We start from the raw sequence: 25,378 nt of genomic DNA, 5'->3' as shown, positions 1-25,378 counted from the left end.
ACTCATTTCCATTTACCTAGACATGAATTTTTTATTAAATCAGGTTTAAAGGCCGACTCAAAAGATTGTATTGTTAGTTGACAAATAATAATTTTAAGTTAATAAGTATATCACGAAAACGAAATTTTATAGTCAAAGTCAAAGCAGTTTGAGTGGGCCGTTGAGCTAATTAGTGAAAAATGTCTTTCTTTTGCTGATCGAGATTGTTTGGCAAGGCATAAACTGGATCATCCGATGACTTTTTTAGCAGAAAACGTTTATTGGGATTTTGTTTAGTTTCCAACTCTAACCGATCGATTAGCCAGCCATTATCGGATTTGGAAGCCCAAAAGAAAACTGTGCCTGGAAAATTTAAAAAAAAAAGGAAAATTAAAAAAAAAAAGTGAAAAAGACAAATTTAGACTTTCACGACTAAATATGCATACCTTTATCTTTGCTGCCCCTTACGGACACCTCAAACTGTGCCTTTTCAGCGTTGCAAGAATTGTTTATATCGGACATATCAAAACCTGATTCCTTTATCGGTTCTCCCAATAAGCTTACTGCACCTTTAGAAGAAAAATTGTAATTTAATGATTTTGATATAATAAATAAATATCACAATTTGTTGTTACCTTTGTGAGACCTGACTGCCTGAATAGCCAATTTATAGTAATTTTCATTCCTTACACGATCTTCCAACTTCCATCGCATAAACATAACAGCTGATATAGAAGCTACGGCTCCGTATACGCAGATTTTTCCTAGTGTTCTATTTGAGGGTATTCGAATCGTCGGCATTTTAGGTTAAAATGTTGTTTTCGGTTTGTTGGGCTATGTATTTTCATAATTTTTTGTCCGTTTCACGTTAGAATTTAATCAGGTTACGTAGTTTTAGCTATTTTGGCGTGACAGTGTCAGTACTGGAGGTTTAGCTTTTTTTTGGACCAACGTAATTTACTTTGAAAGTATAATTCAAATAATGTTTTAGCAGATAATTCTTACTCCACAATACAAAAAAATAATATTACTTGGTTGAACAAGTGTTATTTTAAATTAATATTCATACTTTATTTGATAATTTCTTCATCTATATAGCTGTTTATTAAAAAGCTAAAGTGTCATTACTGCTTCAAACAGCTGAGGCATTTCGTAATCGTAAATAGTTGGACAAATTTGTTTAATTCTGAATGAAATCACAGCTCTACTAAGAAGATATATAAATATATAGCAACTATGAACAATTTAACAATTGCTTTAAGTTTGGCGAAGCAGCGAATATTGGTGGCCCCACTTCCAGCGCTGGCACGTTCTTTTGCGGCGAAGCCGGCAGCAGCAGGTAGGAATAATCATTACAACATGAGGAATGCAACACTCCTGCATATTTACTGAAAACTTCCAGCTAGCAAAAAGAAAAAGCTGGGCAAATTGGGACCTATTATGGAGAAGAAAGTCATACCTGTTGAAACAGACGCCACCAAATTGGTGAACTACGTTTGTGGGAGCAACTATCTGAAATCTGGCGAGGATATCAAGGTGAGTTACGACTTATACACATGTTCTTTAGGTGCAGCCGGCTAACAGTTTTCCATTTATAGCTCAAACCGGATTCCGAGTATCCCGAATGGCTGTGGGCACTAAATACAGAACGTATTATTCCTCTAGACGAATTGGATCCCAATAGCAAACAATATTGGAGACGTCTGCGAAAGCTGGCCCTTCGGCGAAACAATCAATTATCCAAACTTAAGAAGTTTTAAGAGTTTATGTATGTAGCTTTAAGTCTTATCAAAAGACGCAAAAGAACAGAATGAATTGTTGACCTTCAACCCAAGTTAAGTGTGTAACCATGTCCATTCTACAGAGTGTTGATGTTGCATGATATTTGCCTTGTAAACACTTTGATTGCAAATACAATATTTTTCTGATAAAAGAAAGTTGATTCTGCCACCTTTACCTTTGCTTAAATAGAGACCAAGTTGTGCAAGTATTGATTAATATTAAAAGAGAATGTGGAGCAGAATCATATTAGGACTAATAGCGGGAACACTCGTCCTTGTGGCGCACATCCAGGGACAAAGGACAAGTGAGCAAGACACACGGCTTTGATTTCTTAAGGCTTTTCAATCGTTTTTGCAGAGCACGTTGTTTGCTATCAGGGCACATGGTCTGTTTATCGTCCTGGCTCAGGTAAATTCGGTGTGGAGGATATCGATCCCTTTCTTTGCACCCACTTGGTCTATGCTTTCTTGGGTATTCATGAGAATGGGTCACTCCGAGTTATTGATCCATACTTGGACTTGGAGGACAATGGCGGGCGGGGGAACTTGCAAAAATTTAACGCCCTTAAATTGAAGAATCCCACATTGAAGACTCTAGTGGCAGTGGGCGGTTGGAATGAAGGATCGAAAAAGTTCTCTTTGCTGGCCAGCGATCCGGAGAAGCGTTCGAGATTTATCGACGACGTGGTCAAGTTTTTGCAGCGACATGGATTTGATGGACTAGACTTGGACTGGGAGTATCCGGGGCAACGGCATAGCTTGGAAAATGAAAATGACCGTCAGAATTTTGTGACGTTATTAAAAGAGCTAAAGGAGGGGTAAGGTTATGAAAATTACTTGTCTCCGAAAATGAACATATCATTTGATTAGCTTCCTCTTTGCAGACTTGAACCATTCAGCTATTTGCTCACAGCTGCAGTAGGCTCTGCTCAGTTTTCAGCAGAAATCTCCTACAACATACCCGAGGTGGTACGTTATTTGGATCTGATTAACATTATGGCTTATGACTTGCATGGCCCTTGGGATGCTGTACTTGGGATTAATGCTCCGCTCTATCCTAAGACAAACGACAGCTTGCCACGGGAGCAGCAGCTCAATGTAGATGCTATTGTGAAGTACTGGTTGACAGCCGGTGCTCCACCTGAGAAACTCATACTTGGTGTACCCTTCTATGGCCGCACCTTCACCCTAGTCTCACCAGAGCAGCGTGAACCGGGCTCTGCCCACATGGGGCGTGGTATTGCAGGTCCTTATTCCAGGGAGCCCGGAGTCCTTGGCTATAATGAACTTTGTGAGCAGTTGAGCGAGTGGAATCAACAGTGGCAGGCGGACCAACAAGTACCCTATGCATACAAAGGTCGTCAATGGGTGGGCTATGAGAATCGGCGTAGTCTCTCACTTAAAGCAGAATATGCAAAGAATCAGCAACTTGGCGGGATTATGATCTGGTCATTAGAATCGGATGATTTCCAAGGAAAATGTGGCGAAGGACGCAATCCGTTAGTTCGTGCAATCAATCAGGTTTTTTTTGGCCAGGATACGCCAACGGGACTGCACGGAGAAGAAGACGACGCCACAATCAACGACCAAAGCTTTCAGTGTCCCGATCATACTTCGATGGGTTATACGCGCGATCCACTTAATTGTTCCCGTTTCTACTATTGCAATACCGGCATCAGCTTCAGTTTTGATTGTCCTGAAGGACTCAAATTCGACTCTATCACTAGCAACTGTAACTATGCCGAATCTGTGAACTGCTAAGCAGCTTATGAAGGGAGTTTTGCCCATTTCGCAGAAATACAAAAGGAGAATCATTACCCCTAAAAGGAATGTACTTACAAGAACTTTACTCTTGAATATTATTATATTTATCTTAATGTGAACATTGATTTAAATAGAGAATTCATTTTTGACGCTGCCACCTAAATGCATGGATCTTACCATATATTGGCTTACTGATATATTGGCTAGATTTAGGCATAGATTTTCACTGAAACCCCTTTCACACATGCTAAGAGTGACATTTATGGGAGAATTACTTTTCATTCCCTAATTGGAAACAATCTTCAAATTCAATGGCATGTTATCGACATTAAAGCCCTTCTGGCCTGGTTTCCAAGTAACAAAGTTATTCTCACATATTACCAAACTGGCTAGTTTGCATTGTCCGTCCTGCGGATCAAAGTAGTATCCATCGATGCATTCGAAGTCAACGCGTTGACCGTCGCGACACTGGTGGAACTGTTGACAATACCAGGGATGCCGGAAGAAACCATCTTGCGGACATATACCGATCCCCTCCGTGGTGGGTTTCGCTGTGGTCAAAGTTCTTGCATCACCAATGGCTGCAACAATCACACGCAGCAAAGGAAACCGCTCGCCACACTTGCCACTGTGATCGTCAACATCGACGGACCATGCCATGGCACCCGCCAATCGATGGGACCGAATCACCGCCATTTTGGCATAAATGCTGCTGGCATCCTCGTAGCTGACCCATTGGTTGTTGCGGAAAGCGTATGGCACCAAAGCTCTTGAGTCGAACATTTTCTTCCATTTTCCAGACCGTGGGCACCATTCTCCATATGTCATGAATCCTGGTTGGCGTGTGAATTGGGTTTGCTCCCCAGGACCCTTGCTAGGAGCACCTGCCATGGTATTATTTTGCTGCATTGTATAGGACCTCACAAAGAAGGGTACCACGACAACTAGCTTTGAGGGGGTTTGTCCCTGTTTCGCCCAATGCTCGACGGCAAATTTCACATCAGGCAGTGGGGCGTTATAGCCAAGATGTGACCTGTAAGGATCGCTATCTTCGTGTAGTACCAGGCCGACAAAATCCGAATACTTCACAATGTTTGGTATGTCGTAGAATGCCAGCGTCTGCGGATCTAAGCGCCCGGATACGGCTGTCATCAATACGAATTCATGCTCTTGAAGACTGCGAACAATACACATTAAAACATCACGAATTCAGAGATAACCTAGACTTACATTATCTTCAGCTCTTCTAGAAACATAATGAAATTCCGGCGATCTTCTGGTTGAGCAGCGCGCTGCGTGGGGAATTCCCAATCGATTTGAATACCATCAAAACTCCACTGATACAAAAACTCAATGATTGAGGTAAAAAAGCGATCCCGTTTATGCACATTTCCGACCATTTTCGAGAACTTGGCAGACCGATCTTTGAAGCCTCCAACCGAGAAAATTAACTTTTCTACGTTACCATACTTTTTAAACTTTTTGCTAACTCTCAAAAATTCTGTAATGTTTTATATTAATGACGATTGAAATTCAGCTTACCCTTACCACTTACCGTTCTCCACCAGGGCATATTTATCTGTCAGCTCCAACTCGCCAGTCTCCTCATTCACACTAAATGCTGATCCATAGATCAGATGCGTGCAGAGCTGGGGATCAAAATCCCAAGTAAAGAAGCGTGTAATGTTCTTGTAATGCAAGGACCCGACGTCCCAATAACAAAAGATTTTGTCTAGGAGAGGTTCGCAAATTTAATTCTAAATGTGTATTCCTATTAATGACGTTACCTACAGTCCGAATTGGCTGCTTCACCTAGGATCAGGGAAGCGATTAACGCAAGAATCACTTTTAGACAGTGCATTACTTAATTAAACTTGGAATTTAAATTACAAAAGGTTTGATCACCCGATGTGATAGGTAAAACGAGTACCGATCGGAACAGGTATCCTCACATAAGTACGTTTATGTTAGGTTCTGGAAATTTTACTACCTAGGCAAGTTTAGAATTGCGAGATAAGTTAGTTAAGGAATATTAGTTGAAGTGACTGAGACAATTATATATCAAATTCAAGGGTAACTTTGTTGCTTGTTTCCGTTAAAAAGGAAATAATTTATTATAGCTTTTGAGAGACAACGATCCGGTGGTGGCATCAGTAAGTACTTAGGGGAAGGCCATTGGGCAACCTCGGGTAGTCGAATTATCATGAAGTATAACAGGACGATCCGAAAAGTGATAAGTGTCCTTATTTCTCATGATGACAATTCGTAGTATACAAAATATCTTGAATGTTAAATTATTTAATTTCCAATCAGGAAAATTAATTTTCAACGAATTTTTTCAAATTCATTATAAAAACAGTTTTATTATAAAAACATAACATATACCTTATGACAACGACAAATTGGGAAAGAGCTATATCCTTTCAAGGGTGAATTTCTTCTGATTGATTGATTAAAAGTTACACAAGGAATCAACCTTTCAAACCTTGAATAAGGATACATGTAATGAAATAGAATGGTTCGAAATCACTTCAAGGTAATCCATTACTCTTAATTATAGTTTCAAGGGCATTTAGTTTCATTCAGTTTGGTTATGAATGGGCTATGAATCACAAAGTCTCTCTCTTGAGAAATTTTTGATTTTTTTTCGCCGATTAATAAATGTTATAGCTATCTAATCGATCCGGATCCGATAAATACACTGTGTGCGTCTGCAAAAATTTCGTAAAAATGTCTTAAAATACTGAGAGACCCGTTTATATAGAAAAGGACGGAGGGATAGAAATCTCAAAGTCTCTGCAAGGGTCAAATATTTGGCCCAAATAGCCTTTATACGACTTTTATTTAGTAATTCCTACATAGTCCAGTTGGTTAATATATCATTTGTTGTGTAATCATAACAAATCTTCTGGACGTTACTATCTATACATTCTTGTATCCGTTAGTAGTACTTGACCATTATCATTTAGTCCAAAATCTGATTTGTTTGGTGTCAGTTAAACTGGCCGCGGTAAAGCTTATCCTAGAATTAATAATCTCGACGACTTGACATGGCCACACGTCGTCTTTCCGCTTTATGTGTCTGTTTTGCAAAAATTGTATATGAATTTTGGTCAGAAGTGTGCTAGGAATAAAAGGAAGTTTTCCGACTATATAAAGGATATATGTTCTTGATCACCACGACGAGATAAGTTTATATAGCCTTGTCCGTCCGTCTGGATCGGGGCAAACTCCTCCTAGACCGTTGTATATGAACGGACGGAACAACTATGTATATTAAATAGTTCATTGTGTTGTTCTTTTGCGAACTTTGGAATATCAAGATAAAACCATTGTCACGTTGACGGAAGGGAAGATTAACAAGAAATGTTGCAAGGGTATTCAAATTTCGGTGCCGTCAAAGTTAGCTCCGGCTCTCTGGTTACAAGTTAACTTCGATATGTCTGTAGTTAATTCTCTTGAATCGTTAATGCATTGCAAAAGTTCCTCTATAAAAATGCAGTTGAGGTGAATAACACTTATTCCTAGACTTTACACTTTAGACATAGAGTAAATAGTGCAATTCCAAGATTTTTTGTATTAGCTTTGGATGACTAATGACCTGAATGGTGACATGGTTACTTTTCATAAAAGTTGGTAAACACATAGCTCCTACGTATATGAAAATCTGAATCTAATCTAGATAAGTATACTCGTTAATTTTACTATCTCTTATCATAAATATAAAATGCCTAACGTTGCTTGGGGGTCTAAAGTCACTTGAGATCCAAGTGCAAACTCTCCTGACCGTGTTCCTGCCCCTGTTTAAAGAGCCACTAAAGTATAAATCTAAATTTTTTGTTTGGCTTTCTTAATTGGCTTTTATTTGATTAACTTTCTTGGCCACTTTAGTACGGACAGTTGGTTTCACTGGGCCAATTACAGATGTTGGTACTGGGATCAAAGTGCAGTTGTTCACCACAGTCGAAATCGTATCGAATGCCGCCTACACATTGATAGTAAAACCTGCAATCGGAGCTGTGCAAAAAGGTTCCATCGCTGGAGCAGTTGGATCCTCCGCCATTTCCGTTATCGTTTCCGTTACCTCCATCGTTTCCATTATCATTACCTCCATCATTTCCATTATCATTACCTCCATCGTTTCCATTATCATTGCCCCCATTGTTTCCATTACCATTGTCGTTTACCTCCTTGCCCATGGCTCTGTTCATGGCCTTAAGAAGGGGATAGCTCTCACCACACAATCCACGGAAATCGTCAGTTTCAATGGACCACATCATTGCTCCTCCCAAATTGCGAGACTCGACGAGCTGCATCTTCAACTCAATACTGGCAGGATTGTCATAGCCAATCCATTGGTCGCCTTGGAATGCATATGGAGAGCTGGTTTCCTCATCGAAAACTGTCTGCCAGTTGTTTTGGCAAATCTCATGGTAACCCAAGAATCCGCTCTCACGGGTATACGCTCCAGCTGATCCAGGTCCGATGCAGGAAGCTCCTGGCCAATTTTGAGAGCTGTCGGACATCTGATAACTGTGGCCATAGAAACCAATGCCTAGAATCAGTTTTTCAGGTGGAGCACCAGCGGATAGCCAGTAGTCAATGGACTGTTGCACTTCCGGTAGAGGGGCGTTCAGACCCAAATAGCCATCCAGAGCCATGTGGAAATCGTAGGTCATGACATTGATGAAGGTCAGATGCTGGGAAATGGCAGGAATATCGTAGGACAGAATAGCTGAAGCTTCCGAAGCGCCGACGGCAATGCCCAATTCCAATCCATATTTATCGTAGGTTTCCTTGATCTCTCTCAAAAGTGTCACGAAATTTTCACGATCAGCATCGGCGCCACCGCGCTGTGCTGGGTACTCCCAATCCAAGTCCAAGCCATCAAAGCCATGTTTTTGGATGAAGTCCAGTGAAGAGGAAACGAATTTGGCACGCTTAACCGGATCGGCAGCCATGGCAGAGTACTTAATGGAGCCCTCATTCCAGCCACCCACAACAGCCAAAACCTTCAGTTTCGGGTTCTGTTGCTTCAAGGCAATGGTCTTGCTGATGAATCCCAAGCCGTTATCCATATCCAGCCATTCGTCCAATGATTGGAACTCACCATCGTCACTGATTCCAAAGAACGTGTAACTGATGTGAGTGCATAGATTTGGATCGATGTTGGAGGGCTCAAACTTGCCATCGCCGGGACGATAGTTGGCCCAGGTGCCCCAATAGCAATTGATCAGCTCTGCAAGAAGATGTGTGGCACCGTGAACAATCAGTTAAAGGGACTCGCAATCCAGTCAACTTACTTTCGCTGGCCACCATCTGCGCGAGGCAGAGGCAAGCCAAGGCTAGAAATCCGAACAACTTCATGACGACGTTGCTTCAGTGATAGTTCCTTCTCTACTTATGCTGCCCGAACGATTTAACAGTGTTTATATAGACCTGGCCAACTGATTCGATTATCGTTTCCTGATTTCTTATCTACAGCTTATTCGTATCAGGCCGTATAATTTAATTAAATTAATAGATGTTGTTATCGTCATAAAGAATTTTGAATATATTGCATCCATTGATAGAAATACTTCAATGTATATGTACACTTTTGTGATCAAATCTGGCATTATGTCCGATTTGCAAAATACTTTAAGACATAACCAACTCAGCTAGCTCCACAATTTCTATTCTCATTAAGTGCAACACTTTAAGTTTATTACTTTCATATTCATGAACGCGGTTTTATTTGTGTGGAGTACCCACATATTCGCAAAATCAATGAACTAGATTCTAATCTAGTCTTTGACATCTTAAGGCATTTGACTCTGGATTTATTGAGAATACTTCTAATTTATTGGATGGCCCATATCTGAAAGAGGTGCACTTGGAAAACGGGGTAATTGAAATAAAGGTAAACAAACAAACAAAAAAATGTTTTTGAATATTGCTGACATTTAAGGACTATGCTGAGTTTTGCAAATATATTCACATCCCTTTGCCACTTTTCCTTATTTTACCATGTTTGCACGAATATTTGAAGAAAATACGACTATAGATTAATTATTTTGTATTGGGACCGGCGATTTTCGTCGTTATATCCGAAAGACGTACTAACCGGAGACCCCTTCACATAATTGGAACCAACCAATCACTCATCGAACTTTAGTCGCTATAACCGGACGGATGTTATAATCGGAGTCGTTATAAACGTGTATTTGTTATTCCAAATACTACATATCCTGACCGCAATATTTCATATATTATAGCCACCAGATTCCATGTTCGCTAATATTGGTCTAACTGCTCATGGAGTCGCTCAGGATCTATCTAAGTTATAACTAAAGTAGATGGAAATGGCGAATAAAAGCGTTTGCAATTATTATTAAGGCAGGGATCAGTCTCGTGATTTGAACAATTTCAGAATTATTCTTATGGAGAGCGGCAGACAAGGCTTGGAGGTAAGGTAAGGAGCGGTCAAGCAGAGCAAAAATGGCTTATAAAAACGGAGGCAGGTCATCGGTCATCTGTCATCGATTAAGTTACATTTGCAGGAATCTTTAGCGGCACACTTGTACCTCAGCTTACTTTATTTTAACCTTTATCCTTACCCCACCCTTTTTTGAGTGCAATCTCTGCTCGCTTAAGTTTATAACATAATGAACGTCACTTAATATTGAGTTGTAAGAAAGAGTATTACATTTTGCTGTTTATTCCTAACCTGTACTTGGGGGAAGCCCCCAAATGAACTATGAAAGAACAATATATGAGAACAAGCAGATTACTTTTGACTGATTTAGTGGGAAAAATCGAAGATTTTTGATGAAATTAGTCGTTGGTCAGTTCTAGTCATATCCGTCAGTACGAACAGCCAGATCTCGGAGACTATTAGAGCTTGAGACATGCCAGAGCTTAGACTCCTGGAGTTCCTATGGTAATGATGTTTATTTTGAATTTCTTAAAAACTGAATACATAGATACATTTGATGTTATAAATCTAAAATATTTGTTTTACTTGCTGCATGGCATTAATAATTGGCCTCATCGTGGATAGGATTTTTGTTTTCATCAAGAGTCGGGCTTAGTCAATATCTAATTTCGAACAAATTTCGAATTTATTTGGTGCCCAATCGGCGATTCCTGCTTGTGAGATTCTGCAAGATAATGTAATAATTAACATTTTCGGGACACCATTAAAGGATAAGGATTACACATTATGAAATGACCATTTGTCTTTATTTATTTAGGCATTTTTTTAATTTCTTTTCCGTTACAATGGTTGAACTTTCGTAAAGCTTTCATGAAGCTTTGCTGCTGTGCCGCCGCCTATTTTGATGGGTTCTATTTCAACGTCGCCATCTGGATTTTTGCGTTTTCGTTTTCGTTTTGAGACCCACCGGCTTGGCCGGCTAATATTAATTTAATTTCTTTTCTGCAAACACTTCAGTTTGGATTCGAATCTCAGCAGGTGAAGAACATTAAGTAAACAAATAAAGACACAAAATCAACATGACAATTGGTGAGTGGACAAACTTCTCAATATATTTATTTTTTTTTTTTTTTGGCATAAGTACTTGTGGGTGGAAAAAGAATAAAGCTTTCGAATTACAACAAAATAGAAATTTAAGTTAAATTCTTGGCACCTTGTGACCGCCGTTACGATTTCACCGAATCAATTAGCAGATCTGTCCTATTAGTGGACAAAAGAAACCTTTTTTATGACCTATTTAATTGATTTCTTTGAATTCATCATCCCGAAAAGTCTAAAAATATATGTTGTCTCTATGAGGCGAAGAACTGAGTCACACAAGAGAAGTGAAATGCTTAAATACAGTATAAAGAACAAGAAGTGTGTCTTTTTGCCTTGAACTTTGGTAGTAATCAATACAAAAGGAAAATTGTTTTTGCAGTCTCGACCTAGAGATGAATCAAAATGATGTCATCGTAGAGACTCGAAAAAAAATTAGTGCGGAAAATTTTTTATGCTTAGGAGTCAGCTGTCTCTCTTACTGTCTAGCTCACTCTCTCTTTCTCTCTCTCTAAGCTACGCCTAGAGCTCGGCTTTTGAGTTGAGGAATGAGCTAGAATATTTTGTTGTTGCGATCACAGATAAAAATGACATCATGCGAATATCGCTACTAAAAAGCAAACAGAAAAAAGAAAACAAAAATAAAAAACAACAAAAGACGCCAAACATTTTGAATTGAGTATATAAATAATTATAAATACACACACATGTCAGTAGTAGATATGTACATATGTATATCTTATGGGTGGGAAATATTTGAGGAAATCCAAGTAAAATAAAATTGAATCAATTCACATCATTCGCGGTTTAGATTTGTGGTTAGGTTCACAGGTGGCCAATGGGCGTTTACCTTCTGACCAAGTACAGTCTTCGAATCGAAATTTTACGATTGACGATAATAAAGATTTAATCTCACTTTTGTTTTCGCTTCTTGCAGAAGTCACCACTCCCGACAAATTGGAATACCAGTTCTACCCAGCTAGCGGTGGAGTGTTCGTGTTCAAGGTGCGTTCGCCCAAGGATGCTCATTTGGCTTTGAGCTCAACAAACGGGGACAGCGGTCCCATCTATGAAATATTCATTGGTGGTTGGGAAAACACCAAATCGGTGATACGCAAGGATCGTCAAAAGCCAGATGTTGTCGAAGTGCCTACACCCGGAATTTTGGATGCTGGAGAATTCCGTGGTTTCTGGGTTAGATGGTATGACAATGTTATCACTGTCGGACGTGAGGGCGAGGCTGCCGCATTCCTCTCCTACGACGCTGGAGAACTGTTTCCCGTTAACTTTGTTGGCATCTGCACAGGCTGGGGAGCCAGTGGCAGCTGGTTGTTGGATGGTAAATGATGCAATTGACTAATACCATCAACAGATGTTTAATAAACCTATTTTCCCTTTCTTGCCACACCACAGAGCCCGCTGCTTCAGCTCCGGTTATTGGATTCTCCGCCCCCACAGGTAGTGGCCCCGGATGCTGGGTGCCTGCTGCCAATGGCGAGGTTCCACCAAATGCCTTGCAGGGTGGTTTCGACAGTAACGAACAACTGTACATTGCTAGAGCACGTCACGAAGGCGATTTGATTCCCGGAAAACTGCATCCAACTCACGGCGTCACCTATGTGGCCTGGGGAGGCGGCGAACACGGCCACTCCGAATACGAAGTACTGTGCGCTGCTGGCGGCCAATGGATTCCCGTCGAAGGAGGCGTTATTCCTCCAAACGCCTTCCCCGCTGGCGAGACAGCCGAAGGTGAGCCCCTCTTCATTGGTCGTGCCACCCACGATGGCACCATTACCGTGGGCAAGGTTCAGCCATCACACAATTGCTGCTATATTCCCTATGGCGGTGAGGAGTTGGCCTACAATGAATTCGAGATCTATGTTTCCAACTAGATCTTGAGACCGCACTGAAACTTGCACTGTTAATGAGCGCTTTACACTCCAAACTTGTCGCAGAAATTATCTTTATACATATGTATATGTGCACACTTGCAATGTATTTATTTACATATTTATTTCCCTGCATTTTAATTAATCTCGTTATTGTTGAAGAATCTCGAAATTCGAAATCTAAATTGATTTAATTACATAGTAAATAAATTAACACCCTTGCTAATCCTTGTTCTTACTAATTAGTGTCACATGAGCTATCATCTGCTTTTCGGTCAAGTTTCTTGAAATGTTCTCCATGAGGCAAGAAAAATAGTTTAATGCCCTTGTTTGCCCACCTTTCAAAACGAAATAATATGATGAGTCAATGTAATGACGTCACAAAAACAAAAGTGGAGCTTTATATCTGATGTGATCTAATATGTTGTTTGCATTAAATCAGACAGACTGAGTCAGATCGACCAGACAATTTAAACCTTTTAGCACCCAGGCTCAAATCATAGTTTACGAAGATGAACATCCTATGATTAATCAAATTATAAATAATTTGTAAGTTTACAATTATAAAAATTCGACAAGAATTTTAAATTTTCTGGACCGATTTAAATCATCTTGGGATTGGAAAATACTTTAAAGAAACATTCGAGAAAATTCTGTGGTGGTCAAGTGATAACGTCAACTCCAAAATGTCGAGACTGTAGAGTATCAAATGTACCGACGACAAATGTAAATAAATACATGACACTTGATTTCCATAGCTTCATATGAAGCGTGAGCACTCAGAAGTGGGCATATGTAGAAGGAAAGCATCTCCGCTAACAAATAGAGGAAGCACACACATACATATATTCTTGATCAGCTCCAACTCCTCCTTGAAATCTGAAGCTACAGCACTTTATAATGCTTCTGTATACTGCAGCGTTTTATCCAGGGGCGGTGGCCAGCTGCACTTCGCTTTTCTCGAAGCGAAAATCATAATTTGATAGTTCAATGTACTTGTTATGTTATGACTGTGCCAAGTTCAGATGACTATGTGACATTAATCTTATAGGAACGGTCTGGAAAATTTAAAAAGAACCGGATAACTACATGTTGTAGCTATCAAACATAAGATAAAATGGTGTGCTACATGCGCACAAAGGCCGTTCTTTAGCAGACATTCGACTTATTTATATAAAATGATTTTCCCTTTGACCGCTTATAGATAAGAAAATAAATTAAGTAAAGAACTGTTTACAAGGTGATTAGCAAGTATATCTCGCTCACTCTTGCAGGAGCACTCTAACGTTGCCACCGGCCAACTCCGCCCTTAGTGAAAAGGGTGCGTCGAGTAAAACTTTGATCAATTTTACAATGCATATCAAGTTTAATAGTAATACAATACATTTTGGTAAAGAAAATAATTTAAGCTTTAACCTATTATACTTAGTCTCTGAGATCTAGGTGTTCATTCGAACGAACATGACTAGATCGACGCTGATTAAGAATATTACTAGGGAAGCTGTACCCCTGTATATGTCCACTTTTCCTTAGTTCCTGGAAGTTGTTATACCAGTATTAACAGTCTATTCGTCTGTCTATCTGTATGAACACCCAGATCTCAGAGACTATAAAGGCTATATTCACCCAATTTGGTATATATGGATGTATATTCGTGTAGTACATATGTAAAGTGATTAAGTTCATTTCAAATTTTTGCCACGCCCCGCAATTTAAACAAAAGTGTTGTTCTCAAAGACTATTCTAGCTAGAGAAATCATAATTGGTATGTACATATGTACACATACCACATTTTATCAAATATTAACATTCAGCAACAAATTTAAAAAAAAAAATCGGACAATAGCCTATGAATATTGTAAACTCTCTACTTTTTAAAGTAATTAATCCCTTGGGATTGATTTTATATTTCCGGATTTTATTTATTTTCAAATTAAGTGCACATGCGGTCTTATTCACTATATTCAAGAGAGTGTGCCCGTACCTCGCCTTAGCGTATTATACCCTTTTAGTGTGCCCAAATTCGGTTATCGGGGAAATTAACTGAGACGAGGAGCGGGCTTATTGAAAATATTCCTAATGTTTACATTCGGCCAATCCTGACATTTGATCGACCTCGATCATACAATTCAACAAACATACAACATACAATATACATATATACAATACATACAATATACATATAAATACTGCTTATCAGATACATATTACAAACAGAAACTCACAGTTTTATCACACGCATGCATCCACGGCTTGAGTCGGGCTGATTCTAAGATACCTTTGTAGGGCAAAAATATTATTAACATCAGTGCATCCCTCTTTACAAGATATTCTTAAACTTACTAATTGAATAAATGACTTATCATCAATGGTGTCCGGGTCTTCACTAGAGCTCATGGCGGCGATCTGGGTTCGCATTGGACAATTCCGGTACTGATGGCCCACTTTGAAGCACCGATAGCAACTTCCTTTTGGTCTCTCCGGGCGTGGACAGTCAAACATTAAGTGACCAATCTGGCGGAAATTGAAACATCTCTTATCCTTTGCAGCAGGCGTAATGGCCTGCAAACGGTCTGAAGTCTGACGAGCCTGAGGAACGTAGTTTTTGGCTGGTGGCTGAACTGATTGAAAACGCATCATCTTCTCTCGCAATTCATTCAGAGAAGTACAATAATACAAAGGACCTGACAATCCGGTTCGATCTTGTAGTCCGTCAACAATGTATTTGACCACATCGGTGTCTTCAAAATTGCCCTGCTGAGCAATATTTCGCATAATGATGAAATACTGCAAGAGTGACTCTCCTTTGCCAATTGAGCGCTTCCTCATCTGGTTAGCAATCTCGTAGTTTGTCATTTGTAGGCCAAATACCTTCACAAGGGCATCCTTCAGCTCGCTCCAGGTTGTAGTCTTTTCATATGTCATGTATGCTTTAGCAGATCCCTCCAGCAGTCGGTTGCCCAACGACCAACATTGGGCATCACTCAGTACATACACTCTTGCTGCTTTCTCCAGCTCACGAATCCATACGTGAATGGACAGATCACCATCACCAGAGAATTTAGGTACAGACATCTTTCAAGTTCATGCGGCAATTATATTCCGGTCCGCCTAAGTTCTCCTCCAGCTCCATAACACGTGTTTTTAGCTCCGCCAGGTTTTTACGTGCTGTATACAATTCGATGCTACTAAGAATCGAAGACAATTCGTCGGTTTCGCTCGCTTGTGCGCTTTCACGAACATGCACGTTCGCGTCTGGTCCTACAGAGGTCTCACGAGACATCGTCGGCGACTGGTTAGCACCCACTTGATCCGGTGTACTTGGCTGCTCAATGTTTCCCACGCCGCGCTGCTCAATAACAACATCCACAAGTTGTCCGGCAAGCACATTTGCAGACACTGCTGGGCTGACTGCCTGCTCTTCGGGTACATCACTCTCTCCAGACTGATTCTGTGCCATGACTTGTTTTACCAATGCTCGCAATTGGTAAATTGACGCTTCTTTGTCGCAAGGTACTTCCTTGGCCGCTAGCAACTCAAACAATGCGGTTTTGTTTAATTTAATAATCTCGGTGTATTTCATGAAAATACGTTCTTTAGGGCAAACCCCACACCTGATTTGTAAACTCTCTACTTTTTAAAGTAATTAATCCCTTGGGATTGATTTTATATTTCCGGATTTTATTTATTTTCAAATTAAGTGCACATGCGGTCTTATTCACTATATTCAAGAGAGTGTGCCCGTACCTCGCCTTAGCGTATTATACCCTTTTAGTGTGCCCAAATTCGGTTATCGGGGAAATTCACTGAGACGAGGAGCGGGCTTATTGAAAATATTCCTAATGTTTACAATATAAACGTTTTTTCATAAGGAAGGGAGAGACGACTTACTAACTTCATATTTATCTGAACTGAGTCATCAAAATTGGTTGCCATCTCTTGATTCTTAATATGTCCCCAACTTCGTTAAATTTGGAGAGCATTTACGATATGCGATCTAATACCTTTGTAACTATAGAAAAAGGCGGGCTGGCTTTTATTCAGATCGAAATAATCTCTACTTGCCATTTGCAAAACAAACATCCATGTCAGCAATGTTGATAATCGTAGTCTGAATTTTTGAAAACCTACCAAGTTCCATTCAATTCTAAAACAAGTTAAGAATTACAACTAAATGAAGCGAATTAACGATATGAGGCCACAATTTCATCCATTTAAAACTGATCATTTAGAATTTTTGCTCTTTTTTATTCAGTACGAATCAATAGTAATTAAATCATCAGTCTATGTCCAACGAAGTTTCATGTTGATAGCCTTCAGCAAGGGATAAGCCTCACCGCAATGACCACGGTAATCATCAGTTTCCAAAGACCAGACCATGGCGCCAGCCAAATTCTTGTTCAATGCGAAATCCATTTTCCATTGCACACTCAGAACGTTGTCAAAGCTGACCCATTGGTCACCAGAATAGGCATAGGGAGCAGCATTGTCGTTGTCAAAAACTGTGTACCAGTTGTTCAGGCAGATCTCGTTGTAGCCCAGATAGCCTCCGTCTCCGGAATAAGCTCCAGCGGCTCCCACACCACGGCATGGTGCGCCTGGCCAGTTCTGGGAAGCATCAGTAAGTTGGAAAGAGCGTCCGTACATGCCAACACCAAGTACAAGCTTGTTGGCTGGAGCACCCTGGCTAAGCCAATAGTTGATGGCGTCTTCGACCGCCCATTGGGGAGCATTGAAGCCAGTTTTGCCATCAGATGCCATAGCAAAGTCGTAGGTCATCACATTGATAAAGCTCACCTGCTGGGCAATGTTGGAAATCTCATAAGATGTGCTGGCCAGAGCCTGTCCGGCACCCACGGCAATACCCAATTCATAACCGTATGGGGCAAATCTGAATAAACGATCAAAGATTAAAGACAATCACAATATTCAATCACAGTCCACTACTTACGCTTCCTTAATCTCACGCAACAAAGTGACAAAGTTGGCACGATCATCCCAGTTGCCACCACGTTGGTTGGGGTATTCCCAATCCAGATCCAAACCGTCAAAGCCATTGTTACGCAGCAAGTTCAGAGCGGAATTGATGAAGTTTTGACGCTTGTTCCAGTCAGCAGCCATCGAAGAGTACTTAGTGGAACCCTCATTCCATCCACCGACGACAGCCAAAACCTTCAGGTTGGAGTTCTGCTGCTTCAATCCAACAGCCTGACTGATGAAGCCGAGATCGTAGTCCAACCAGGTGTCCAGGGACTGAATTTCACCATTGTCCTTGATGCCAAAGAACGAATAACTCAAATGTGTGCATAGCCAGGGATCAATGTTGGACACATCGAACTTTCCATTGCCACTGCGATAGTTGGCCCAAGTGCCCCAGTAGCAGTTTACAATGCCTGGAAAATCGGAAACAGATTTTCTTAGTTGAGAGTTCATCTGGTCATTTCTTTTCGATTTACTTACGTTCGGCCACTATGGCCTGGCCCAGACTAAGGGCTATCAGTATGGCTAACAATTTTACCATTTTACAACTGTTCTAGTATTCGGTCAATTTGCACTGTTTTTATACTTTTTCGACCAGCTGCCACTTTTCATTATCATAGATAACAATAACTGATCGTTGAGCTGATATGGCCCTACTCCATTTGTTTAAATCTGAAATGTTTATGGCCCATCCAATTATCTTTTTCCATTCAAATTCGTGGACGTAGGCGCATTTCTTTAAATAGAAACCGCCCTGAAAATGTTTAAAAGTCTTTGGAAATTAATCAGAAAGGTACTTGAAGTAGTTTAGATTTATATTCCATATAAATATGTATAGGTATGTTTACCGTTTCACATGTAGGTTTATGACCCACTAAAGAATGTTAAATGACACTGTGCAACACCAAAAATGATCCTCATCCGACCATCTGTCTCTAAAATTTTACCCTTTGAATAGCAAAACCTCATGGATAGATTGATTTTCTTTTCGAATATTTTCATTTTCTCCCTGTTCATTTAATTTTGTTGTTAACTGTCGACTGAAATATCGAAATTTAAAAAAAAAAAAAACAGTTTTTTATTAAACGTTTTTAAGGTAAAAGTGAAGTAGTTCCTTTTTTCTTTAACTTAAGGCGAGACAGTCTGTTCGTCTTTAAGCTATTCATCAAATAATTTTCATAAGTTCGAAAGAGACAATAATTATCTTTGAATTGGGCTTAGCAAAGTAGGGATTTAAAGATCCGTAAAGAAACTTCGGTGGAAACCAAGCTGAACAATTTCGTATTTTGACGCTGTTTGCTATGATACACAACAAATTTCAAGAAATGAAACATATTTTAAAATCTACTTCAGAAAACAGTTAATATTTGTGAAATGTTAAACTTGTAGCACAGTGTTATCGACTAGTAAATTTTGTCAAATATTATTACGAATAATGTGGAAATTATTTCTTAATCTATCGTTGACAGACAAATTGCAACAATGAAATGTTTTTGTTAGAGTAAATCAGATCAATAGTAAAATGCTATCGAGGTAGCTTACCATCGAACTAACCGAATGCAAATGCCATAAAACCCATATCAAATCGAAGTGTTTTTGATAAAAGTTTTTACCCTATATTCAACGAAGCATTTTGGTTTATCTAAGTATACATTCTTGATCAGCTTCAAGAATTACTTTGCACATAAAGCCAATCACTTGTGAGAGGGTAGGTACAACATAAAAGTCCGTCGCCTTCGCTATTCTTGCAATATTTTTCTTTCAAAATGAATTTCTTAGCACTCAAACTTCTGGACAGGAGCATGCAGATTACACGTCTAAATCAAGTCAGACACTTGACCTGCCATTTAGACCAGAGACGGATTGGTGTCTCAATCCAATTTTATGATTACCTTTGACAATATTTGCATACTGTCCTTGAAGGATAGATCGCAAATAAAAATAAATATAAGAAACATGTTTTTAAAGGGTATTTCAAAGTCATAAAATCAACATTGTGCAAATTTGTTTTCTTTATTTCAATTATCTAGTAAAGTGTTCGAAGTGCACCTCTTAGAGATTGAACGCATATAATAAATTTTAAGTATTTTTTCTAAAGTTAAGTGCAAAAATTCTTAACATGTCAGAAACTTCTAATCTGGTTCATTAATTTTGTGAATTCGTTAAGTATCTCGCTCATGAGGCAGTGATTGAAACTGAGCAACTTTTCAACATGTACAATAAAATTATTGTTTTTTGACTCATTCACATGTTCTCTCAGTTGGTCACTCACTGACCTGATGATTATGTTTTTGCCATACCTTCTAAGGAAAAAAGGATTAAGAAATCATCCATTTATCACAAAGATGTCGTGAATATTTGAAAAACGTCAACCATTGCAACAGTAACTAAATAGTACGACGAGACGAGTTCATATAGCCATGTCCGTCCGTCTGCTAACTCTTCGGACCATCATACTAGCAAGAGTATACAAACTTCGGCGCGGTCAAAGTTAGATCTGCTTATTGAACTAACAATCTTATCTCTTAATGCATGATGATTAATTAATTAATGATTAATGAATAAACTAAGCAAAAAAAAAAAAAAAATTAACCAATTTTGTTCTTTTTCTTAAAACAAAATGGGTTTTCTTTCTAAAGGATATGAACGACAATTTCAGCGTCTTAGAAAACATTTACAGGTTTTGATTCCAAAAATGTTCATCTTTATGTATCATAAAATCGTCGTATATATAAGCCAAATGCAGGGAATGAATTTGTCAAGTCAAAAAATTAATCTGCAATGGAGGACGGATGGAGTAATGACGGATATGTACATACATATGTATGTATGTACATATGTATGTATGTAAGGTTTAGAGTAATTTAATGTTTGTTTTAATAGGTTATTTAATACAGAGTAAGTATTTAATGACACCCATGAGAGCGTCCCAGCTCCAACCGATTACCCTGCGATCTCTTGCAGCAGTTCCAGACCACCCAGCAAACAACCTAGAATGGTGCGTTGTCAGGTAGCTGGTATCTGTCCCTTACAGGTACATATATTCCGTGATGCTTTGCTCATGTCTTATTGAAATTGATACACCAGAGCACAATTGCGATTATCAAGGCATGCAATAAATTGCCTTTCCTTCTTCTCCTCCCACTGCTCGCCCCACTCACTCCGTGAATATTACAGGCGTATTAAAAATTTTTGGACATAGTCAGTACACTAAACACCAAACATAACGCAGGATCCCAATCCCAATTATCGTACTTTGTTTATAAATTTAAAAATGACTGAATCAAGAAAATAAAGGAATATCGATTTTTTCTTTTATACAATGTTAAAACTAAAAAATCCAACAAGTTTTAAAACTGATTTGTTTATATCCGCCCGTCGATCTTTTTTTGTACTGACTTGTCCAGATTGAGATTTTCAGAAAAGGTTTCATACGAGTTTTTTGCCATCAAAATATATCAGCAGCAGCAAAAAGATTTCAAACTTCGCGCTCTAATACTCTTTGAGCTTTTAACCGTTTGACGGACCGCTTTTTATACCCTTGCAGAGGGTATTATGAAATTGTTCAGATGTTTGTTACGCACATAAAGAGTATATATTCTTGATCAGCACGACAAGCTGAGTCGATATAGCCGTGTCCGTCTGTCCGTCGATGCGTATGGGTTTATCTATTGGCATGAAACTTTATATTTGAGTTACTTATAACCCGGGTAAGATAAAGTCTGAAAATCGTCAGGATCGGATCACTATATATTATAGTTATATAGAAAGATGTTTTGAACACCTTAAAAATTTTATGGCCAATACCTGCAAGGGTATATAAACTTCGCCACAGCTGAAGTTCGTTTTTTTTATATTTTAATCGATAAAAATACTAATTTTAATCGTATATCGAAATTCAAAAAAAAAAAAAAAAAAACATGTACGAAGTCATTGAAGTGACCAATACACATTCCACTTTACTTTAACTACTTTTGTAATGCAATTGCGAAGCATTAAAAAAAGAACAGTGCCAACGAATTTTGTTCATTAGGACTGGAAATTTAATTTTAAAAATAGTGGTACACAGTAAAATTTTTAATATGCTACCTAAAAGGAAAAAAGGGCCAAAGGTCTAGAATTTATACTCTAGTGGATAAAATATCTTTTGACTGGATAGAATTTCAGCGGTCTGAATATTTACAATTAATACAAATTGACAGACTTTGGACGTTTGCTTTTGCCATTACAATTTTTAAATATAGCAAAATATCTGCACTATCAAACATGAACATTTATTTTTAATATTTTTTCAACTGTCAATAATATAGTGGTTCGATCCGACATTCTGTGCTTTTCATATGAAGGAAGCCTCAAAAGAAATTATAATTAGTAATTACTGATCGAGACCGTCTAAAATACGTTAGCGAATTGTTTTTCATAAGGGCACAAAAACAGTTGCAAAATGACCTGGAGAACGGTAAGATGGGCATGTTAAACTCCTAGAAAGGAGGCCGGGGTGAAATGAGTTTGGAAAGATCCACAGTCAGGTCTAAAAAGGTCTGTATTATAATACTATGAAGTCGTATTGCTATCTTTTTCCCGCTTTATCCAGCCAAGTCTTCTTTTGTAATTTGCAGTTCTCGAAATAGAGCTATATAGACAATCGACTCATTTCATATTTAAGTAACTATATTTATAATATAAACTTACCCAGAAAAAGGTTTTTTTATCGCAATTTGTCACGATTCTCTAAAATATTATCGGGTATCGGAATTGAAATAATGGAAATGCCGCATGCGCAGAACTTAGTCCATAAGAAATGGAGTGATTATTAAGAATGAACTATTCACATGGTCGCTGTTTAGCTAAAATGTTATTAATTTTTGTTTTTGATAAATGTGTTCAGTAATGAAACTGATCTAGCGATACCTAGGAAATACCACAAACACACACAAAAAGGTACACACACCAATACACGAAAAAAAAAAAACACATTGAGAGAGGATTCCCCAGTTAATTGCAATGCAAATAGGGAGATTAAGTTGTTATTACATCAGATAAGAAATCTCATTGCAGTCGGTAAAGAGTATTTATCTTTCTTTATGTACGTAATGAGAAAGTGACAAGCCCCCACCAAAGTGCAATCATTTAGAAGTAGTTATTTATTCTAAACAGCAGCTGGTAGACAAGGTGAAATGCCAGCTGGAAGGTCGCAAATGCATTACCATTTAAATAGTTTAACTTAAAGTACTGGAATGCTGGAATACAAACTAATTGCCATTCCTAGAAGAGTTTGCTACACGTTTCGAACAGGTTTTTCAATTCAAATTATTCTATTTTGGACCGTAATTCAATTAACGCTTGCTTTTTTTTCAAACAATTCAGAACAATGAATTTACACGATTCAATTAAAGTTTCCGTCAACAAAAAACAATAGTAAAACATAGCAAATCTTCTGTGCGAATGGCGATGGCGACGATGTGGTCATCCAATTGAACCCAATTTAGCCACATACACAACGATATCAGCTCGAGCTGCCATAATTCACATTTAAGTGTCCTCATCTCTCTCTGTTTATGGAGTTGTCAGGGATTCAATTGAAGAGAAATTCAAGAAAGTAGATAAAGATTTGCATTTTAATTTTAACGTTTCCAACTTTTGCAATAACAATTTGAAATTTGTGTTAAAAATACGAAATAAAAATAAATGTAAATATGTATGTATCTCGGAGTGTCTGTGACGCTTGACGAGCCCCTCCAAGCTCCCACACACATGCACGTGAGAATTGACTCAAAGAGACACAAAAATAAATGTCGATGTACATATAGATACATACATATGTATTTACATCCGATGTGTGGGGCGATAGTGAGTGGGTTAACGTGGATATTCGAGTCGTTTATAAATCTTTGCACTCTTATTTTGATAATAAACGAGTATTTTATCTGTTAAAATATCCAATCAATTGCCACTTTTATATAATGTACTGGTAATTTAAAATTTTAATACATATTTATCTTCCTTTAAATTAATATTTATGTACATATATCCATATCTATATCGTATCTTCTTTGAGTGCACAATAATAGTTTCGTAATAGTGTGGGAACACAGAAATTTGAGTCCAATCATCCGGAAAATATTTTCAAAATAATAATAAATATGTATTTTGGGGATACTAATTTTGGAAAGCGTCACTCCTAGAGGGTTGCATCTCCTGCGAAACATATTACATATCGGATAGGGGTTTCCGCGGGTCTCAAAAAATGGCCGAGATGGGAAAGAAGTCGTAATAGGGTTAGTGTAGGCTGGAAAACACAGTATCAGGTTATCCTTGAGAGTTATAGGTTGTGTCGATTGCCACAGCATAGATGCCGATAACCCACTGTAAGTGAGCAATGTGCCCTGTTCGCATATAATTTTTGGCACCAGTTACAGGATAGACAGTTTTCCTTATCGGAGCTGCTTTCGCTGGTTGGAGATTTCGTCAAAATCGTTACAAAATTGTTGACTGGGCAAACACAGTAGAATCCAGTTTTAACTTCCGTCCAGTTATAGCTATAGAAATTCGATGAAAGGATTGAGAAATGTATAGATTTATCAGTATCAGCAAATCATTCTCAACTGATACTGAAAACGAAATGGACATTCCCCTACTGGTTTGTGTAGAAGCCCCAAAAAATGCTTCTTTCGATGTCAAAGAACTGGAAGAGGACAAGATTTTTATTCGAAATTATGTTTTAAAATTATGTTCTATTTTGAAAGCTATAAATAAAGAAAAAATCTTTAAAATAGTTAGGAACGTGAGTAGATCAAAACTCTAAACGAAGGTATTCCGATCTCATAGAGTATTCTCCATCAGCATGACCGTCAATCTAGTTTTGCCCGTCCACCAAATTTACTTGACCAAGTCCTGTCTTTCATAATGGCCAAGGGTTGCTCTCCTTCTCTTTGTCTCGTCTGTACTTGAATTATTCACCCAAAGCTCTTTAAATCAAGAGGCTGTTAATCCAAATATTATCCAAATCTGATAAGTCCTTGCCTCTGTCTGTCTCAGAGGTAACCGACCTCATTGTAACTTTACCGCAAATATTATAATTATTTATAGTATGATACAAGCAGGTTATATGATAATTTATATTATTTATAATACATATTTTTGTTATGATAAAAATCTCTTTAATTGGTAACAAATATTTAAGTAAAAGGTCACACAAACGAAGGTCATTGATACATTCAGTTGAAAATATTTTCTTGTTGATGAAACTTGTAAATTTTTACTCATTTCTATCTATGTATGTATGTATGTATGTACATATGATGTACGTAAATGTTTTGTTTTGGAACCGGTTTGACGATAAAGGGAAGGAAAGGTAAATACAATAATTGGCAAAAGGGCACCTTGAAAAATGAACCAAATGTGACATAATAAGTTTTTACCAAACACATATTAATTTTTATGTACACACATATGTAAACATATACAGA

At 38.4% G+C, this 25,378-nt stretch overlaps 8 protein-coding genes across 8 annotated transcripts; 3 read left to right on the top strand and 5 right to left on the bottom strand.

Moving 5' to 3' along the window:
* Positions 1 to 5: 5 nt before the first annotated feature.
* Positions 6 to 893, bottom strand: LOC137575245 (cytochrome c oxidase assembly factor 1 homolog). The gene is made up of 3 exons (XM_068287699.1): positions 615 to 893; positions 426 to 548; positions 6 to 342 (listed from the first exon to the last, which is right to left on the bottom strand). The coding sequence occupies exons 1-3, from the start codon at positions 778 to 780 to the stop codon at positions 170 to 172; spliced, it is 462 nt and encodes a 153-aa protein (XP_068143800.1). The 5' UTR covers positions 781 to 893; the 3' UTR covers positions 6 to 169.
* Positions 894 to 1,118: 225 nt separating this feature from the next.
* Positions 1,119 to 1,916, top strand: mRpL54 (mitochondrial ribosomal protein L54). The gene is made up of 3 exons (XM_068287697.1): positions 1,119 to 1,318; positions 1,382 to 1,515; positions 1,578 to 1,916. Exons 1-3 carry the CDS (start codon positions 1,216 to 1,218, stop codon positions 1,737 to 1,739), a joined length of 399 nt encoding a protein of 132 aa, XP_068143798.1. The 5' UTR covers positions 1,119 to 1,215; the 3' UTR covers positions 1,740 to 1,916.
* A 36-nt stretch (positions 1,917 to 1,952) lies between these two features.
* On the top strand, positions 1,953 to 3,687 carry Cht8 (Chitinase 8). The gene is made up of 3 exons (XM_068287695.1): positions 1,953 to 2,065; positions 2,119 to 2,578; positions 2,645 to 3,687. The coding sequence occupies exons 1-3, from the start codon at positions 1,990 to 1,992 to the stop codon at positions 3,519 to 3,521; spliced, it is 1,413 nt and encodes a 470-aa protein (XP_068143796.1). The 5' UTR covers positions 1,953 to 1,989; the 3' UTR covers positions 3,522 to 3,687.
* On the bottom strand, positions 3,606 to 5,566 carry Cht12 (Chitinase 12). The gene is made up of 4 exons (XM_068287696.1): positions 5,316 to 5,566; positions 5,080 to 5,256; positions 4,755 to 5,025; positions 3,606 to 4,701 (listed from the first exon to the last, which is right to left on the bottom strand). The coding sequence occupies exons 1-4, from the start codon at positions 5,383 to 5,385 to the stop codon at positions 3,810 to 3,812; spliced, it is 1,410 nt and encodes a 469-aa protein (XP_068143797.1). The 5' UTR covers positions 5,386 to 5,566; the 3' UTR covers positions 3,606 to 3,809.
* Positions 5,567 to 7,363: 1,797 nt separating this feature from the next.
* Positions 7,364 to 9,164, bottom strand: Cht4 (Chitinase 4). Its single transcript, XM_068287939.1, has 2 exons — positions 8,828 to 9,164; positions 7,364 to 8,763 (listed from the first exon to the last, which is right to left on the bottom strand). The coding sequence occupies exons 1-2, from the start codon at positions 8,889 to 8,891 to the stop codon at positions 7,412 to 7,414; spliced, it is 1,416 nt and encodes a 471-aa protein (XP_068144040.1). The 5' UTR covers positions 8,892 to 9,164; the 3' UTR covers positions 7,364 to 7,411.
* A 1,726-nt stretch (positions 9,165 to 10,890) lies between these two features.
* Positions 10,891 to 13,155, top strand: LOC137575232 (C3 and PZP-like alpha-2-macroglobulin domain-containing protein 8). The gene is made up of 3 exons (XM_068287681.1): positions 10,891 to 11,031; positions 11,978 to 12,379; positions 12,454 to 13,155. The coding sequence occupies exons 1-3, from the start codon at positions 11,022 to 11,024 to the stop codon at positions 12,930 to 12,932; spliced, it is 891 nt and encodes a 296-aa protein (XP_068143782.1). The 5' UTR covers positions 10,891 to 11,021; the 3' UTR covers positions 12,933 to 13,155.
* A 1,675-nt stretch (positions 13,156 to 14,830) lies between these two features.
* On the bottom strand, positions 14,831 to 16,730 carry LOC137575367 (uncharacterized). Its single transcript, XM_068287916.1, has 2 exons — positions 15,273 to 16,730; positions 14,831 to 15,207 (listed from the first exon to the last, which is right to left on the bottom strand). The coding sequence occupies exons 1-2, from the start codon at positions 16,002 to 16,004 to the stop codon at positions 15,199 to 15,201; spliced, it is 741 nt and encodes a 246-aa protein (XP_068144017.1). The 5' UTR covers positions 16,005 to 16,730; the 3' UTR covers positions 14,831 to 15,198.
* A 426-nt stretch (positions 16,731 to 17,156) lies between these two features.
* On the bottom strand, positions 17,157 to 18,450 carry Cht9 (Chitinase 9). The gene is made up of 3 exons (XM_068287805.1): positions 18,390 to 18,450; positions 17,881 to 18,322; positions 17,157 to 17,820 (listed from the first exon to the last, which is right to left on the bottom strand). Exons 1-3 carry the CDS (start codon positions 18,448 to 18,450, stop codon positions 17,214 to 17,216), a joined length of 1,110 nt encoding a protein of 369 aa, XP_068143906.1. The 3' UTR covers positions 17,157 to 17,213.
* Positions 18,451 to 25,378: the final 6,928 nt, after the last annotated feature.

Source organism: Drosophila tropicalis, unplaced genomic scaffold, assembly GCF_018151085.1.
Source record: "Drosophila tropicalis isolate 14030-0801.00 unplaced genomic scaffold, ASM1815108v1 contig_573, whole genome shotgun sequence".
Lineage (NCBI taxonomy): Eukaryota > Metazoa > Arthropoda > Insecta > Diptera > Drosophilidae > Drosophila > Drosophila tropicalis.
Note: the sequence above shows the minus strand (reverse complement) of the source record. Positions and strands in the feature narration are given on the sequence as shown.

Excerpts from the sequence above, each read along its gene's own strand:
- LOC137575232 (XM_068287681.1), top strand. Across the intron at positions 12,380-12,453 it reads TGGCAGCTGGTTGTTGGATG|AGCCCGCTGCTTCAGCTCCG; the intron begins GTAAATGATGCA and ends GCCACACCACAG.
- LOC137575367 (XM_068287916.1), bottom strand. The coding sequence starts at position 16,004 with ATGTCTGTACCTAAATTCTCTGGTGATGGTGATCTGTCCATTCACGTA.
- Cht4 (XM_068287939.1), bottom strand. The coding sequence starts at position 8,891 with ATGAAGTTGTTCGGATTTCTAGCCTTGGCTTGCCTCTGCCTCGCGCAG. Across the intron at positions 8,764-8,827 it reads GCAGATGGTGGCCAGCGAAA|AGCTGATCAATTGCTATTGG; the intron begins GTAAGTTGACTG and ends ATCTTCTTGCAG.
- Cht12 (XM_068287696.1), bottom strand. The coding sequence starts at position 5,385 with ATGCACTGTCTAAAAGTGATTCTTGCGTTAATCGCTTCCCTGATCCTA. Across the intron at positions 5,026-5,079 it reads ATATGCCCTGGTGGAGAACG|AATTTTTGAGAGTTAGCAAA; the intron begins GTAAGTGGTAAG and ends AAAACATTACAG. Across the intron at positions 4,702-4,754 it reads CTAGAAGAGCTGAAGATAAT|TCTTCAAGAGCATGAATTCG; the intron begins GTAAGTCTAGGT and ends TATTGTTCGCAG.
- LOC137575245 (XM_068287699.1), bottom strand. The coding sequence starts at position 780 with ATGCCGACGATTCGAATACCCTCAAATAGAACACTAGGAAAAATCTGC. Across the intron at positions 549-614 it reads GGCAGTCAGGTCTCACAAAG|GTGCAGTAAGCTTATTGGGA; the intron begins GTAACAACAAAT and ends TTTCTTCTAAAG. Across the intron at positions 343-425 it reads AAGGGGCAGCAAAGATAAAG|GCACAGTTTTCTTTTGGGCT; the intron begins GTATGCATATTT and ends TAAATTTTCCAG.
- mRpL54 (XM_068287697.1), top strand. The coding sequence starts at position 1,216 with ATGAACAATTTAACAATTGCTTTAAGTTTGGCGAAGCAGCGAATATTG. Across the intron at positions 1,319-1,381 it reads GGCGAAGCCGGCAGCAGCAG|CTAGCAAAAAGAAAAAGCTG; the intron begins GTAGGAATAATC and ends GAAAACTTCCAG. Across the intron at positions 1,516-1,577 it reads AATCTGGCGAGGATATCAAG|CTCAAACCGGATTCCGAGTA; the intron begins GTGAGTTACGAC and ends TTCCATTTATAG.
- Cht8 (XM_068287695.1), top strand. The coding sequence starts at position 1,990 with ATGTGGAGCAGAATCATATTAGGACTAATAGCGGGAACACTCGTCCTT. Across the intron at positions 2,066-2,118 it reads CATCCAGGGACAAAGGACAA|AGCACGTTGTTTGCTATCAG; the intron begins GTGAGCAAGACA and ends TCGTTTTTGCAG. Across the intron at positions 2,579-2,644 it reads TTAAAAGAGCTAAAGGAGGG|ACTTGAACCATTCAGCTATT; the intron begins GTAAGGTTATGA and ends TCCTCTTTGCAG.
- Cht9 (XM_068287805.1), bottom strand. The coding sequence starts at position 18,450 with ATGGTAAAATTGTTAGCCATACTGATAGCCCTTAGTCTGGGCCAGGCC. Across the intron at positions 18,323-18,389 it reads CCAGGCCATAGTGGCCGAAC|GCATTGTAAACTGCTACTGG; the intron begins GTAAGTAAATCG and ends CCGATTTTCCAG. Across the intron at positions 17,821-17,880 it reads TTGCGTGAGATTAAGGAAGC|ATTTGCCCCATACGGTTATG; the intron begins GTAAGTAGTGGA and ends TCGTTTATTCAG.